Source organism: Gigantopelta aegis, chromosome 6 (assembly GCF_016097555.1).
Source record: "Gigantopelta aegis isolate Gae_Host chromosome 6, Gae_host_genome, whole genome shotgun sequence".
Taxonomy (NCBI): Eukaryota; Metazoa; Mollusca; class Gastropoda; order Neomphalida; family Peltospiridae; genus Gigantopelta; species Gigantopelta aegis.
In genome coordinates this window covers 50,670,500-50,687,999 of record NC_054704.1, presented here as the reverse complement: position 1 = coordinate 50,687,999, position 17,500 = coordinate 50,670,500, and the positions used below count along the sequence as shown (strand labels likewise).

General features: G+C 39.0%; 1 protein-coding gene across 1 annotated transcript in view; it reads right to left on the bottom strand.

The window, feature by feature from the left end:
- Window positions 1-2,819: 2,819 nt before the first annotated feature.
- LOC121374599 (CD209 antigen-like protein A) overlaps window positions 2,820-17,500 on the bottom strand; it is a 14,967-nt gene continuing 286 nt past the window's right edge. Inside the window, exons 2-6 of the mRNA XM_041501704.1 lie at window positions 16,960-17,172; window positions 16,040-16,300; window positions 10,159-10,244; window positions 3,715-3,805; window positions 2,820-3,225 (exon numbers count right to left, since the gene is read on the bottom strand). Coding sequence (XP_041357638.1) covers window positions 2,939-3,225; window positions 3,715-3,805; window positions 10,159-10,244; window positions 16,040-16,300; window positions 16,960-17,172 — 938 coding nt within the window. The 3' untranslated portion in view covers window positions 2,820-2,938. The remainder of the gene's footprint in view (window positions 3,226-3,714; window positions 3,806-10,158; window positions 10,245-16,039; window positions 16,301-16,959; window positions 17,173-17,500) is intronic.

Here is a 17,500-nt window from a genome sequence, read left to right as displayed (position 1 = left end):
CCCTCTAAAGCAAGGAATTGTATGTATATGTATTTGGTATTTTATAGAAAGATTTCTCAAATTATTAAGTACATTTAGAATGCCCTGATTTCCAAGAACAAAAACAAAATGTGTGTATTTTAATCAGTTTATTCAATAGCTGTATTACAGAAATCCCGCCCCCATATTCTTGAACATTTATCTCTAATGCAAAACCCTAAATGTAACAAACACAAATTTATACCACGAATTAGCACGATCTGGCCCGACTGCGCCACGAATTACCACGACTGTACTACGACTGTACTACGACTACTCCCGGTCTACTCCGACGTCGTACGAATTGGATAAATACTGCTCCCGATCAGCTACGAACTCACTGCGTTTTCGAACTCACTGCGTTTTCGAACTTCATAGAGTGTACATCGACATTGCTTGAGAGATTTGGAAGATTTTGGACGTTTTTGGAATTACTTGGTAGTATTTTGTAGAATATGGCATTGAAGAAGGATGATGGAGCGAAGAAGGGTCCAAGGCAGACAAGACAACCTCTGCAGAACCAGAGGCTCAGCCACAAGCACAGGTGCAGGGAGAGGCCGAGGTCGTGCCAGAGGTCCAGACAGAGGTCTTGGGAGAGGGAGAGGTGCCTGCAAGCAAGGGAAGCCAGGGGATGAACAAGAAGAAGTCTGGTGTGATCTTCACAGATGATCAGGAGAAGGACAACGGTAGTGATCATGAGTAGTGTGAACTGCTAACTGTTAATTAACTGTGAACAGACTTTTGGTGATAAAATTTAAAAAAACTAAAATCTTTACAAAAAACATTTAAAAAAATAAAGTTGTTAATAAAGAGGGGTGAAAAGTGATGGATATGTTTTTATTTTTTCAGGGATGGAGGGACGGAGGGATGGAGAGGGAGGGAGGGATGGAGGGGGATGGATGAAAATGTATATTTATGTATTTTCAATGGATGGAAATGTATATTTATGTATTTTCAAATTATGTTTTCACATTAATTTTATTTTATATTGATTTTTTTTTTTTTTTAACATAATAGATTTTATTACATATTTATGACATCTTTATTACATATTTATGACATTTTGATTACACATATACACTGTTAACGGTCTGTTTGTTTCACATATAGTTTGTTTGGCCACACATAACAGTTCTCAGATCATGTTATTCTGCCATGGTACTGCCCCACTAGGTGAATTCAAGTAGTTCTTCAGGTACGGTTTACCGACCTCGGTGGCGTCGTGGTTAGGCCATCGGTCTACAGGCTGGTAGGTACTGGGTTCGGATCCCAGTCGAGGCATGGGATTTTTAATCCAGATACCGACTCCAAACCCTGAGTGAGTGCTCCGCAAGGCTCAATGGGTAGGTATAAACCATTTGCACCGACCAATGATCCATAACTGGTTCAACGGGGAATTGCATTTCAGAACATCTAGTTTTCAACATTCCGTGGGTGAGTATGCCCCTTAATTCCCCCATCTTTCTCTTATGGTGGGGGCGACATGTAGCCCAGTAGTAAAGCGCTCGCTTGATGCGCGGTCGATTTGGGATCGATCCTCGTCAGTGGACCCATTAGGCTATTTCCCGCTGCAGCCAGTACACCACGACGTGTACATCAAAGGCCGTGATATATGCTATCCTGTCTATGGGATGGTGCATATAAAAGATCCCTTGCTGATAATCGAAAAAGAGTGGCGACAGCGGGCTTCCTCCCTCAGTATCTGTGTGCATATGTCCGACGCCATATAACCGTTAGTAAAATGTGTTGAATGCGTCGTTAAATAAAACATTTCTTCTTTCTTCCATATAACCGTAAATAAAATGTGCTGAGTGCGTCGTTAAATAAACCATTTCCTTCCTTTCCTTCTCTTATGGTAAAAATAGCGCAATATGGCTCCATTTGTAAAAGAAACTTTGTTGACAATATTCACTTTAGCTCTTATTTCAACTGCCCTCTGTAAATATGCAAAACGTGTGACAAAAATGAATATTTTTTTTTTTTAATATACTTGTATATTGGCCTAGACGTTCAAAGTGCTCATCTAAACTTTATACCTGGCCGGAGAGAGAAGATGATGGGAACTTTTTTTAAATAATGAATCCTGCCCTTTTTAATTAATTATGAAATACGTAATGGTACATTGGCTTGTGAAGATTACAACAGGTTGACAGGGCCATAAATGCTATATGTCATTTTGGGGAGTACACACCCCACCCCATTTTTAAAAATCATAACCCTTTATCACTAAATAATATTTTTTAATTCAACGGTAAAATGTTTTGTTTTACTTTTTACGTAATCCAAACTAAATTAATGATCTAAATCTCAAAACAAAAATAAACAATTCATACATGTTTATGTTTTGATGGTACCATGCACTTTTACATAATACTAGGCTCTAAATATTACCCTCCCCAACCACCAAAGTATTTGTTGTAGAATAAAGCCGATTAATATTTACAAATAGTCTTACATAAAAAAAAAATTAAAATTATACTTGTATATAGGCCTCTTCCCCCACAACCAAAAATAATGTAATCGTGCAGTGTCTTCCTAGCATAATAAATTGCAGCTAACAAAAATCGAAGATTGGCGCTTCATAGTACGAACATTCAACTTGACGATATATTCTAAAATCTCAATTGCCAAAAGATATAAGTGTTACAGTCGAATTGCAGCTTCAGAGGTTAAAAAAAAAAACACACACACAAAAAACAAACAAGCAAACAAAATCCACAGAGAACGCATTTTTTTCATACTATATAATTTACTACAAATTATTTATTTCCGAGCCGATTGATTTGTAAATGGCACACACACATTGTATTTCTTTATTATTTCCAAAACACTTTTACTTTTCTTCTTACGTCAAACCAAACTGAAATTATTAATAAAAAACATTTTAATAGAATGATGGGACAGACTATAGTGCTGAATCCTACTGGAAACACATTATGGGTGTCGGCGCTGGGAACGTTGGACTCTTCTCGCATACAAAATGGTGAAAATGCAAGCAATCATCCTGAAACCACATGGGGCCGTTCCCGACGTTGTCAATATTCATACAGTTGAAGATGTTGGGTATGCCGCCCTGTCCAACATCCCAGTCTTCGAACGGAGTGGCGACGTTAGATGGTCCGTTTGGCACTCCCTGTACCGCATTGGGATCAATCCAAAGCCAGGTCATACCATCGGCAAGTTTTTGCAACCCAGTCCAGTAGAAATCTGAAAGTTTAGATTTTGTTTTGTTTAACGAGACCACTAGAGCATAATGAATGAATTATTTATTTTATTTATTTTTATTTTATTATTTTTTTAATGAATTATTAATCATCGGCTGGTTGATGTCAAACATTAGTAAATAATTCTTCATATATAGTTTCAGAGGGGAAACCTGAAACCTTTTTTTCATGAGTAGCAAGGGATCTTTTTTTACATACACCATCCCACGGGCAGGATATCACATGCCACAGCATTTGATATACCAGTTGTGATGCACTAAATTTAATTTCAACTTTTGCTCACTTCATTCTTCAGCCCCCCCCCCCCCACACACACACACACACACAACCCCTCCATCCCACCCCACCTTCTGCCCTAAGGTTGGTCACTAGTGAAGTCAGAAGCTGGACCATGGATAGACGTGCTTGAAATTTAGGTGGATAGTGGGGGAAGTAAAATGAGTTCCCTGTTGAGATATTTAAATATTCTTACTTCCAGCCACAAAGAATGTTGTTTTTATGAAATCGTTCTCGGCCATACTTTCAATTACAGCCAGTTCGGCCCCAATGGTGGAGCAGGCAACCTGAAAAAAGTCGACATCATAGGATTACAAAATAAATGTTACAATTTAATCATATAAATATAAATGCTTCCGTAAATTCGATAACCCCTACATGATAATTCGAAGTGTTATTATGTCGCTGCCTGATAACATATCCGCTGCTAACATGTTAACCTTGGCGTTGCTATTTGTTATCAGGTCACTAGGAAATTAAGTCTACAAATGACCATAGCCGGCATTTGCTGGAAAAAAACCGGGGGGGGGGGGGGGGGGGGGGCTGTTTATGATAAATGTTTTTGTTGAGCAACCGCCGTTCGCGCAGAACAAACATATGTCCTTGTTGCATTCCATATCCTCCCGTCCCCCACCAAGTGACACCTAATAATCATCGGCTATTGGATGTCACACATAAATTGATCATTACATTTTGATTTGCAGTTTCCAGTATTATTAAAGAATTATAATGTCGGTCTGTATAACAACTCGGAAAATGGCGAACACATGCGCTTAAGAAACTTTATTTCAACACAACAGTTTGACTTTGATCAGTCTCGACATAAACTATTTTAACGACGTTAAATTATGGGGTGTGGGGGTGATTTTAATATTCAACTACAGGGCATAGACATAGATCTATTTAGGACACAAATTAAAACATTGTTTGGGGTCGGGCATGTCCCAATATCCCCCGCCAAAAGACGCCCATGCTAATACACATTACACAATTGAATTCACCGGTCTTGTCTTCCAGCTTTTCAGTTGTCACCGGCGAATGCGGTAAGCTTACCGTCGATAAAGAATCGTTGGCGCTGTTAGTGACCGTTTTTGACACACTTGCAGCAGAGACGGGAGCAAATAATTTGCGCAAATCCATGGGAACTGATTAACAAGTCTGACAATTAAAATTAAATAAATCTTCTGACATTATAGCCGCGTGCATTCAGCGAGAAGATATGATTCGTAAACTGAACCCCAAACCACACGTGTAACGTGCGCGTGGTTTCTAGTCACAATAATAATGTGAACTCGACGTTTTGTTTATTGTTTTCTTGTCAACACAAAAAAACATAAAACAAAGCGTCTAGATGGTATAGGCTGTAGATCTTGTTGTTGGTAACATCGGTTGGTAACTTGGTATGTGTTGTATAGTACTACTATACAGGCTATATATTTACTCGTGGTTGTCTTACGGAAATGTTTGTTTTTTTCTACGAGAGGTGATATCGTCTAATTGATGGTGGATTGACGGATTCGCCTGTCCACCGTCAATTAGACGATATCACCTCGAGAAGAAAAAACCCAGTGGAAACTGGTGATCTCCATTGTAAAATATATTTTATCTTCTTTGATTTTATTTTCTGTAAATTATATATGTTTTATGTTTAATGTAATATAAATAGCGAACTATTTTCATTCACGAAATTACTCTCACATTTTGTCAAACGTGTCTGTAACTGAATGACGTCAATCGATAGGAAGAGTCCATCATGGGGGTAACGAAATTGGAAAAACATTTTCAAAACTAGTTATATGACAAAATATTATTGTGTATTTATTTGAACCAATTTTTATTTATATAGACGCAAAAACAACATCATAATGCTTTAAACTCAAAGCAATACCAATAAACAACTTTTAAGATGGAAGAATATAACAAAATTTCAAATAGAGGCCTACCCTACAATATGGAACGGTCTGAAATGTAAAAAGTGTTTGTCGATCAACCAGATTTGGAATATATTATTTTTTATTTTTTCTGCTACGTTGCTAATTCATATTTGTTGTGAATTTCAATTCTACTGCCTATCATATTAACGGTAGGTGTCATTTGAGTAATTTTGTTGATGTTGGAAGCTGTGTTTGTTGTAATATTCGTGTTTTGCAGACCGGCCTCGGTGGCGTCGTGGCAGGTCATCGGTCTACAGGCTGGTAGGTACTGGGTTCGGATCCCAGTCGAGGCATGGAATTTTTAATCCAGATACCGACTCCAAACCCTGAGTGAGTTCCCCGCAAGGCTCAATGGGTAGGTGTAAACCACTTTCACCAACCAGTGATCCATAACTGGTTCAACAAAGGCCATGGTTTGTGCTATCCTGCCTGTGGGAAGCGCAAATAAAAGATCCCTTGCTACCTGTCGTAAAAGAGTAGCCTATGTGGCGACAGCGGGTTTCCTCTAAAAAAATCTGTGTGGTCCTTAACCATATGGCTGACGCCATATAACTGTAAATAAAATGTGTTGAGTGCGTCGTTAAATAAAACACTTCTTTCTTTCGTGTTTTGCAAGTTTGTTTGAAAACTTTGAGAGGCCATGATCGGGTAAACGGGGTCACTTGTCGCGTTTTTAATTTGGGGTTTACACGATGATTTTTCACTGCTAGGTGCACTTATGGGATCAATATTTATTTCAATTTGTTGTAGAAGTTTTGAATATTTGCGTTTTTTGTTGGCAAAGCGTGCGTTATCGGTATCATCTGCTGTCAGTGACTGTACATTCTCGATCAGCTGATTTCGCTCAACAGGACGATTGTTAGTTGAAATTCTGCTTGAAGAGGCCGATGCAGCATGCGTTGCTATATTGTCTGGAGAGTATTCTTCAGGGTCATTTTCTGGTCCGAATATTTCTTCCAATTCACCCAAATTCAACGACTAGGCGTCTTCTACGTGTACGTCATTCATATAATACAGTGTTTAATACGAGCTGATGAATCCAGTGGGAAACAAATAGCATTAATCAGTGGTTGAATCTTGTTTGAGAAATCCGGGATCCATTTTGCATAATATGCAAACATGCCTAGTGCTCTACGGAGAGAGGAGAGATTCTTCGGCGGTGGAAATTCCTGAAGAGGACGAAGTCTCTCTGGGTCAAGCTTGACTGTTCCATCTTCAATCAAATATCCAGTATCTTGATAGCTCTGGTTGATATGATCGATTTTGAGTCATTAAGAGTCAATTTTCTACGTTCAACCATATCCAGGAAAGCCTTGAGATTGAGGTAATGCTTACTCTGATTACAATCGTAATATCATCAAGATAGGGAAACGTATCTTTCAGACCTTCCTTAGTAACGAGTTTATACATTTGCCTTTGGAATACCGCAACACCATTTGTCACGCCAAATGGAATGCGACAGACTTGATACAACTTTCCGTTTGCTTCAAAGCCTGTGTACTTCTTATCTAATGCTGTTATTGGAATTTGGTGGCATGCGCTCTTCAAATCAAATCTTGAGAATACTCTGTAGTTAGCCAGTTTGTTGATCATTTCCTCAATACGTGGTAGAGGATATGAATCAAGTTCAGTGTACAGATTGATTGTTTGGGAGTAGTCTATGCACAGTCTTTTCTTACCTGTCTCTGAATTCTTCACAACAACTACTTGTGCCCTTCATGGGCATGTGCTGGGTTCGATAATACCCTCTGATCTACCTCTGACTGAATGAAACCTCTGTCATCCGTATTGAAGTATCGCGAGTTTGTTGCAATAGGCTTGGCATTTGGCAGAAGGTTATCAAACAGTGATGGTTCATTAACTGTGGCAGCCGACAGTGCACACGTTGAAGTTGAGTTTACGCCAAGTTCAGGTTCAGGTCCAGATCCTCCCAGTTCAAAAGTCAAACGACTATGTTGCTTCTGAAAATCATAACCGAGGATGACATCACTGCACAGATCCTTCAGGACAGCAAGACGGGTACCTGTATAGTGCTGACCATTGTCAATAATGTCAGCAACGCAGTACCCAGATATTTTAGTGTTCATAGTGGTTTGTGTATGGAACTCCAGTTTTAACTTATTAGTAGCTTTCTCACTAATGAAACTGTCAGAACTACACGAATCTACAAGTGCAGATAAGCTACATCCATTTATTTGTACATTTATCACAGCATGTGAGAGGCTAGATGTGTATGCATTCATGGCACATATTGTTGGTGAGAATAGGGTAGCGGTCGTACTCGTGTGACTAGGATTATACCTTTAGACTTGCAAACCTTTGCAAAGTGACCTTTTTTGTTACATTTATTACACAATGCTTCGCGGGCTGGACACATTCGTCTATTATGGACGGAACCAACACAAAAATAACACCTTTTATATGTGGCAGCAAAAGCGTGATGTTCTGTTTCCTCTGATGTGTGCTGATCTTCATTATTAATGGAATTAGGTGATGGAGTAGTAATTGTTGCAGCAGAGTTCCCACATGATAAAGTATAGGCTTCAGAATTCTTTTGGGCTAAATCTAAGGACTTTGCTTGACCATAAGCTGTTTGTAAATCAAGAGTTTTATTTTCCTGTAGGCGTTGTCGTATTAGTGGAGACCATAGATGAATGAAACACGTAACAGTAACTCCATGTGTAGTCCGGCAGTAACAACCTTCAGATTACAATCTTTGCTTAATTTCCGTAGTTTTTGTAAAATTTCGTCAATGGACTTACCGGGTTGTTGACACTGTGCCGCTAATAAATGTCGAGCAAACACCTCATTAGGTGTTTTAACGTACAGATTATGTAATATCTTAACGGCGGATTCATAATTGTGACAGTCTTCGATGTGAATCGGATAATGAACCACCTTTTCGGACCGGTACTACAGCCAGATGCGGTCATATAACAAAAAACTGAGACGGAAATGTTCTCAATTTTGGAGTGAAAATAAATGCTTACATAATGCATGTTTGCAATGGTGTACGTTGTTTGTGCCAACGAGAACCCGTTCTATTGGCAATCTTCATTTGAAGTTGGGCACTTTAACATGGGTTTCAATGGCAGATGACATCTGTGTAGTGAGACCTTAACGTTTTCGCTGGCTATGCCATTCCCAAGGTGCTTTCGGGCACCTGCTATTATCCGACTTCCGGTAATAGTTAGTTTGTTTTGTTTAACGACACCACTAGAGCACATTGGTTTATTAATCATCGGCCTTTGATATACCAGTCGTGGTGCACTAGCTAGAACGAAAAATAGCCCAATGGGTCCACCGATGGGGATCGATCCTAAACCGACTGCGCATCAAGCGAGTCCGGTAATAGTTTCTACACGATAATACTAATAGTTTCTATACCGCTTTTGACTGAAACATATTACACAAATAGAACTTAAAAGGGGTTGCATGATTTATAGAGGATATTTCATGCGTTTTTTGTCAAATATGATTTATATTTCATTTCGTGAAGTTTGCAATCATATCTCACGAGTCGCGGCGACGAGTGTGATATGATTGCAAACTTCACGAAATGAAATATAAATCATATTTGAAAAAAAAAAAAATGAAATTTTATATTTTTTATATAACATTTGGCAATTTACCTTTAGTTTTTAAAATGCCAGAAGCAAAATAGTTCCGGCTTTCTTACTGTGAAGATAACACTTTCTATAGTGACGATAATACATATTTCACTCTAAAATGTGTTTAATCGTCACTGAGTGACTGATAACACTTTTATTTCACTGATATTTTAAGATATTTCACTAAATGTTATATAATAGAAACAAATATCAGGTTACTACGTTTTGATATCGTAGTTATTTGGCTTGGTTCGATAACGGTGTAACTGGCTCGCTGAAGCTCGCCTGATATTCTGCTATCTAAACCTCGCCAAAACGTAGTAACCTGATATTCTATTTATTCAAGTAAGTTAAATAATAACGCGATTTTTTTTTCTGTACACTGGCTCCCCAAAAGTGTTACTGTAATAGTAATGTAAGGGTAATGCAAAAATGCAACACGGCAGCCAGTCTTAATGTGGGTAAAAGACGTTTTGTCCCCGAACCAGTTCGCCACAAATCAGTTCGACCCCACTACATGATATATATTCTATATTTATTGCATACTGTTGCCATGTAAAATTGGCTCTATGCTATTGATAAAGACCTTTCTGAGTGAAATATGTTGCACGATAAAATAATTATATCAGAGGCGAATCCAGGGGGACTAGGGGACCGGTCCCACCTAAAACAAATCCTTATTATTTCGGAATTTCAGTCCCAAATATTGTTTAGCGATTTGAAGAATAATTTGCTACATGTTTACTAGCAACATAGGGTCGTCTTCCAGTACACAAAGCGCACCTCTCTCTCTCTCTCTCTCTCTCTCTCTCTCTCTCTCTCTCTCTCTCTCTCTGTGTGTGTGTGTGTGTGTGTGTGTGTGTGTGTGTCCGTTTGTGCGTTTGGGTTTTTAAAATATAACGTTCATTGGATAGTCCTCTTTCCTAAAGTCCTCCGAAAATATTAATGGATTCGCCCCTGCAAGTAAATATAACTTTCATTTATCTTTCAATTTTAAAGGAAATCCTTTAGTCCGTGACATTATGTCTTCAAATCGTTACGATTTCTAATCAAGTTCCATAAATTTATTCAAGAATTGTAGTAAGCATATCTTACCCTGGCCTCAAACCATGACGCAGTTTGGGAAACGGGAACGGAGTAACAAGAACCTCCGAACGCCTGAAAACCATTTGGACAGGTGACTGCAAAAAAAACAAGAGATCTCTGAAAGAGGGTAATAAAAACAATCTCGCTAAATTATTACCCTTTCAGCATCACGGTCAGAATACTAAAGTTGTCTTAAGGTGACGTCACACGATACGAGTTCCTCGTACGATAACATCTAGCCTGTTGCGACAAGACAACTTTATTCGACTGCTATGCAATTCAGTTACTCTCGGACGAGGCAGTCGTACCGTGTGGCATTGCCTTTAAGTGCGATTTATCAAAATAATTTAAATTCTATAAAAATGGTTTTGTAATTGGACCAAAATAATATTATAAAACTTAATATAATATTGAAAAATATAATTACTAAGGCAAAATGAATACCTTTTCACAAAAACTACCCACCACAAACACCAGCTATGTATTTGTGTGTGTCCTTCGATAAATGGGTTTATTCTTGTACTATTATCCTGTTCAATTATTTAGACCCAAAGTTTTTTGCACATAAATATTTTTTTTTCAAACTGAGGTTTTGTCACTTGAACTCCCCACCTGAATCCGCGCCTGCTTCATGTTTACAGATATTTTCTTAAATATAGGTCATACTACGATTTGTGCGGATAGGACGATAGAACCGAACATTAGTTTGAAACGCACTATAGAATGATGCTTTTGATATGCAAATGACCTTAGTTATTTATAGGAGAAATAACGTGCATTCAAAAGTCACAGAGATTTTAAAAAAGTGGAATTAAGTCAACTTCGTGCATTTTATATGAGGATTTGTATATAACACCTGTCGGGGTTTGGGTTTGTTTTCATGTAAATGCAAAGAAAACAAATATCGAATAGGAAATAAACGTAACATTTGCAAAAAACTTTGGGTCTGTTATGATGTCAGATGTATAGCAGACAGACATCATGTGTAAGGCCATCTGTTTAAACATCCCAACGACACTAAACTCACTAACCACCATATGTGTGCAACTAACAATAATTAAACGTTGGAACACTCACTACGAACACTCATTACAAAGCTGTGGAAACAACTTGGCCTATCTATTTATCTGCTACTGATGAGAGCTTAATTTGTTGTGGAAGTCAAAGAAACTATCATGTGTCATTCACAAGCGTATAATGTATTTACTGCCAACATAAAACGGTTGGTGCTTGTGAATCCAATGTGAACTATATAATGTTACGTGAGATTACCTCATATCTCCAAGGACCATGCCTGGTGCATAAAAGTCTTGTCTGAGGTTTGGTGTAGCAGTTCCATAGAAGCTCCGTGCCAAGCGACGTTACGGCTGTTTGACCGAAGAAAGGGTCGGAGTGTACAACCACGTACCTGATGTCCACAGAGGACAATATTGTTGGATTAACATATTATTGAAGAGTCGCAGAACTGAAGCTTATTGAAGTCCAGTTATCTACCTGTCGTTTGAAGTGCCGCAGAGCTGAACTGAGGGAACCGTCCTATCAGCCGAATGAATCTACATGATGATATCATTGAACATTTGTATAGAGAACATATAAAGTGAGTGTCGTAGTTTGAGCAGTGGTCAGTACAACAGATTGTTGTATTCAGTGTAAGTCACCTTGGTGACAGTTAGCTGTTTATGTATTAAATGATTACATGTTGATTTGTGTTGGTTTTTGTTGTTTAGAGAAAGTCAGAAGTGATCATTCATTATAAACTGAAGTATTAGTTTAATCGTCTGCCATTTCTGCAGACTGGGGGCTCGTCGAACCATATTATATATATTTTCTTAGTAATTCACCACCTTCGCTGTTACAACGTCTGGAGACAGGCGTCCGTAACAGAATTGGGAGCTCACGTCCGGGATAAGAACCATTTAAATTACATATGATCACAAAATGACTTCCTCTAAAGAGCAAACGCATGTAAGTGATATTATTGCACGATTGATCACTGAAAATGATAGCAGTATGTTAAATGATTTAAGGAAATCAGATTTGTTAGAAATAGCCAACCATTACGAAGTAGAAATTGATGAAAAGGCTAAAGTAAGTTATATAAGGGAAAAATTAGCTGGAGTTTTACTTGAACGTGGAATAATTTCTTTCGATGATCAGAATGCGTGTGAAAAGGCACCATCTGATTGGTCAACTGGGGATAGTGCCCAGGGAGATACACTAGCAATGTTAAAACTTAGACTAGACTATCAAAGAGAAAAAGATGAACGCGATAGACAGAAAGAGGAGGAACGCGATAGACAGAAAGAGGAACGTGATAGAGATTATGAAAGAGAGAAAGATGAACGCGATAGACAGAAAGAGGAACGCGATAGACAGAAAGAGGAACGCGATAGAGAATATGAAAGAGAGAAAGATGAACGCGAATTAGCATTTCGTAGAGAGCAGATGAATTCAGAGCGCGGCAGAAATGATATTAGAAATAGATCGCGTGACCGAGATTCACCTGACAGTTATTATAACCATCCCCCATTTGATGCTAGTCGTTACCTACGTATGGTCCCACCATTTAATGAAAGCCAGGTTGATGAATGTTTTTCATTGTTTGAAAATATAGCTATTAAAGCTGAGTGGCCGAGAGATAAGTGGACAGTCTTACTTTATTCCACGTTAAAGGGAAAAGCACAACGCATTTTTGCTTCTTTGACTGTAGAAGATAGTTCAGATTATGATATTTTGAAAGCTGCAGTGTTATCTGGTTACGCTTTGATTCCGGAGGCTTACCGACAAAAATTCCGTCGGCATTTTAAACGTGAAGCACAAACATACATTGAATTTTCGCGTGAACACGAAATGCTATTTGGAAAATGGATTAATTCTAGCGAATGCAAGGATAATTTTGACAAGCTAATGATGATATCATTGAACATTTGTATAGAGAACATATAAAGTGAGTGTCGTAGTTTGAGCAGTGGTCAGTACAACAGATTGTTGTATTCAGTGTAAGTCACCTTGGTGACAGTTAGCTGTTTATGTATTAAATGATTACATGTTGATTTGTGTTGGTTTTGTTGTTTAGAGAAAGTCAGAAGTGATCATTCATTATAAACTGAAGTATTAGTTTAATCGTCTGCCATTTCTGCAGACTGGGGGCTCGTCGAACCATATTATATATATTTTCTTAGTAATTCACCACCTTCGCTGTTACAACGTCTGGAGACAGGCGTCCGTAACAGGGTCTAAATAATTGAACAGGATAATAGTATCATTGTAGATCGTATAATTACAGTGCACAGAGCCAGTTGAACGTAACACTTTTTAGTTGAGTAATACATAAAAAGCTATACGGAAGGAACTGTTTTATTTAACGACGCACTCAACACATTTTATTTACGGTTATATGGCGTCAGACATATGGTTAAGGACCACACAGATATTGAGAGAGGAAACTCGCTGACGCCACTTCATGGACTACTCTTTTCGATTAGCAGCAACGGATCTTTTATATGCACCATCCCACAGACAGGATAGTATATACCACGGCCTTTGTTACACCAGTTGTGGAGCACTGGCTGGAAAGAGAAATAGCTCAATGAGCCCACCGACGGGGATCGATCCTAGATCCTAGATCGATCGCGGATTAGGTGAGCGCTGTACCACTGAGCTACGTCCCGACCCCTACAAAGCTATAAACACGCAGACACATGTGAAAAAAAAAACAAGAAAAAAAAACTGTTTGTCCTCGAACATTGTATCATGTTGTTGCTGGGATTTGAACCTCAGGCATGGAATCGGCCGCAGTTCTCAGACCACCATGGTTTTGTGACAATGGCAAGTATGTATAGATGTATGAATATCTATATAGTGTATGTATGTCGGGTTTGACTAGTACATACAAGAATATAAACGCACGGGCACAGGGGATAAAAATTTCTTTTCGCCTCACAATTCAATTGATGCCGTCGTTGGGACTCGAACCTTCAGCAACCGAATTGCCCGTATTTCTCAGACCACCACCGAAATCACTCGGCCACCGGGGCATTCTTAACAAAGAATGTTCAGTTAACCGACGAAATACGTGTGGCCTACAAACCTCGCGGTTGGCCCTTAACGAATATATGTAGTATGCATGTATTGATGTATGAATATCTATATATTGTATGTATGTCGAGGTTGACTGTTATATACATTATTTGGATTGCGCAAACAAATTTATAAAGTCCCATTGAATTAGTTTGGCTTTAAAGTTCAAAATTGTCCTAATATTTCTGTTCCAGGTCAGACCACTGGCTATCCAGAGATCGGACCCGAGACAAACATGCTCGAAACTCTAGTGGTATAGGAGCATGTAAATAAATATTGGAATGGAATGTTATACACATAGATATTAACGATAATTAAATCCTGTCTGGCCTCAAAAATTGTCCCGTGCCGTTGCTGGGATTCGAACCTATGGCACCGAATCGCCCGCAACTTTGCAGACTTGCCTTGATACCGTTTGAGCCACTGAGGCATCCATAAAAAGGATGCTCTCTAACTCAACTATATGCATGGGGTCTACAAGTTGCGCGGTCAATCCCGCTTATGTGCATGAAACAGTGGCCAGACCTGGCACTGGCTAGTATGTATTGATGTATGAATATATGTATATTGTATGTATGTCGAGGTTGACTTTACATACAGAGATATTAACGCACTGGCGCAGGGGATAATTAAATCCTTTCTGGCCTCACAAATTGCCCCGTGCCGTTGCATGTATGTATGTATGTATGTATGTATGTATGTATGAATGTATGTACAATTGTGTTACAATTAAATTAAAAGTTATAGCAGATAGTCATAAATCAAAATAAGCAACTGGAATGTTATCACTCATTTCGGCAGCATTGGTGCATGTATGAAGAGACGGTTCAAGGGAGATACTTCAAGCATAACCTTTTTCAAATAGTTTTGGCAGATGTTACATGTAATCAAAAAAATACAATGAAAATATTATTTTTCATTAAATATTGCTTTTATGGTGTTCAGAAGATTTGTCCATTGTATACCATCTCAGAGAGAGAGAGCGAGAGATAGAGAGAGAGAGAGAGAGAGAGAGAGAGAGAGAGAGAGAGAGAGAGAGAGAGAGAGAGAGAGAGGAAGGATAGAGAGAGGGGAAAAAAAGGAATGTTTTATTTAACGACGCACTCAACACATTTTTTATTTACGGTTATATGGCGTCAGACATATGGTTAAGGACCACACATATTTTTAGAGGAAACCCGCTGTCGCCACTACATGAGCTACTCTTTCCGACTAGCAGCAGGGGATTTTTTATTTGCGCTTCCCACAGGCAGGATAGCACAAACCATGGCCTTTGTTGAACCAGTTATGGATCACTGGTCGGTGCAAGTGGTTTACCGCTACCCACTGAGCCTTGCGGGGCACTTACTCAGGGTTTGGAGTCGGTATCTGAATTAAAAATCGCATGCCTCGACTGGGATCCGAACCCAGTACCTACCAGCCTGTAGACCGATGGCCTAACCACGACGCCACCGAGGCCGGTAGGATAGAGAGAGGGAGGGAGACAAAGACAGAGACAGACAGACAGAGAGGGTGAGAGAGAAAGACAGAGGGGGTGGGAGAGAAAGACAGAGAGGGTGAGAGAGAAAGACAGAGGGGGTGAGAGAGAAAGACAGAAGGGGGGGGGGGGGCAAGAAAGGAGGGATTTTCATTCAAGTACTATTGTTTAGTATTCAACAGCGGATGTTGTTTGTGTCCCGTTGTTTATTTTGTTTGTTGTTGTTGTTTTGTTGTTGGTTTTTTGTGTGAATTTTTTTTTTTTTGGGGGGGAGGGGGGGTTTGGGTGGTGGAGGGACGTTGTTGGTTATTCATGCACCTAATTTGAACTTACCAGATGCTGCTGTTGCGTTCACCACAACCTCACAAAGAACTAGGGCATCACACATGTAGTATCCTCTTCCCCATCCTCTGCCCATTGTAGTCTTGCTAATTTTAATGTAACTACCAACCACATTCAGTGGACAGTCAAGCGTAATCGAGATTCCATCGGCAACGGGCATGCTGCCGATAGTGGCGCATGATATTGGTACCGCTCCAGGGTTGCTGGGGTTCTCTGTGTATACGTCAATCCTGATGTTCTTTAGGCGGCCTTCTAAAATACAACAATGAATGAATGTTTAACCACACATAAGCACACACAAGAATACACCAGCTGTTGGGTGTGAAACAAAGACAAGTTTATGAATGAACTTATGAACATTATCAATACAATAATTCTAATGGTAAAATTAAAATACAGTGTTACTGTAAAATGGCTGAGGAAAATAGAAAAATTAATGTAAGTATATTCAAAACATAGAATAAAATTATGTATTTTGTAAAAACAACAACAAAAAACCACTGAAACAAGTCCCTGACATTCCCTCATACAGTTAAGAGTAAGACAGATGTCCATTAGTTATCTGTAAAGTTTACCTTTGGCTATAATCTGGAAATGGAGCTCTATCGGATAATCGGTTATACCTGTTATTAGCATACATTGTATATGCACCAGGGCTATGCAATTAAGAGAATTTGACTATATGGATCATCAGGGCGAGTTTGTGGCCGGTGGATTGGTAGGTACGCCGTAAAACGTCTGTGCGATCAAAGACCCATTTATTACCCCAAATCTGTGTGTTCTATGGATGTTTAGGTTCAGTTTAGCAAATGATCTCCTGTAGACACGTTTTGACTTTAAACAACAGCAGAACTAAATTAATTACGCGTATACGGTACCTGTATTTCGGCAAAATCAAAACTTTGACTTACTTGCTTTATCAGGGTTGTGGATAGTAACTGAACTGACAGTTTGCATATTTCCTAGACACAGAGTCCAGGATGGGTTGTCGTCCTTGCAGTCAGTGTGTGAACACGTGTTTCCGAAAAACCTCTTGCCCGTGTTCCCATCCACGGCTCGGTCTGCTGTGTATATTTGTTTCCATGTTGAACTCTGGATAGCTCTGGAGCATTTGGTATTAAGTCCTAGAAAGAAGCTTAAAGTGACAAACCCTGGTTTTTAAACACTACGACGTACTTTTCACTATTAAAGCCGTTTTTAATCATTTAAATTAGAAGTATTTTCGTACACCTATAGTGGTTCTGGTCATCCAGGTTTTTGTAATACCCAAAAATACATTTTTCATAATTCTAAAAACGCACGTTCGTCTGAGAAGTAATGGTTATTTAGACAAGGAAGGAAGAAAATGTTTTATTTAACGACGCAATCAACACATTTTATTTACATGGCGTCGGACATATGGTTAAGGACCACACAGATATTGAGAGGAAACCTGCTGTCGCCACTTCATGA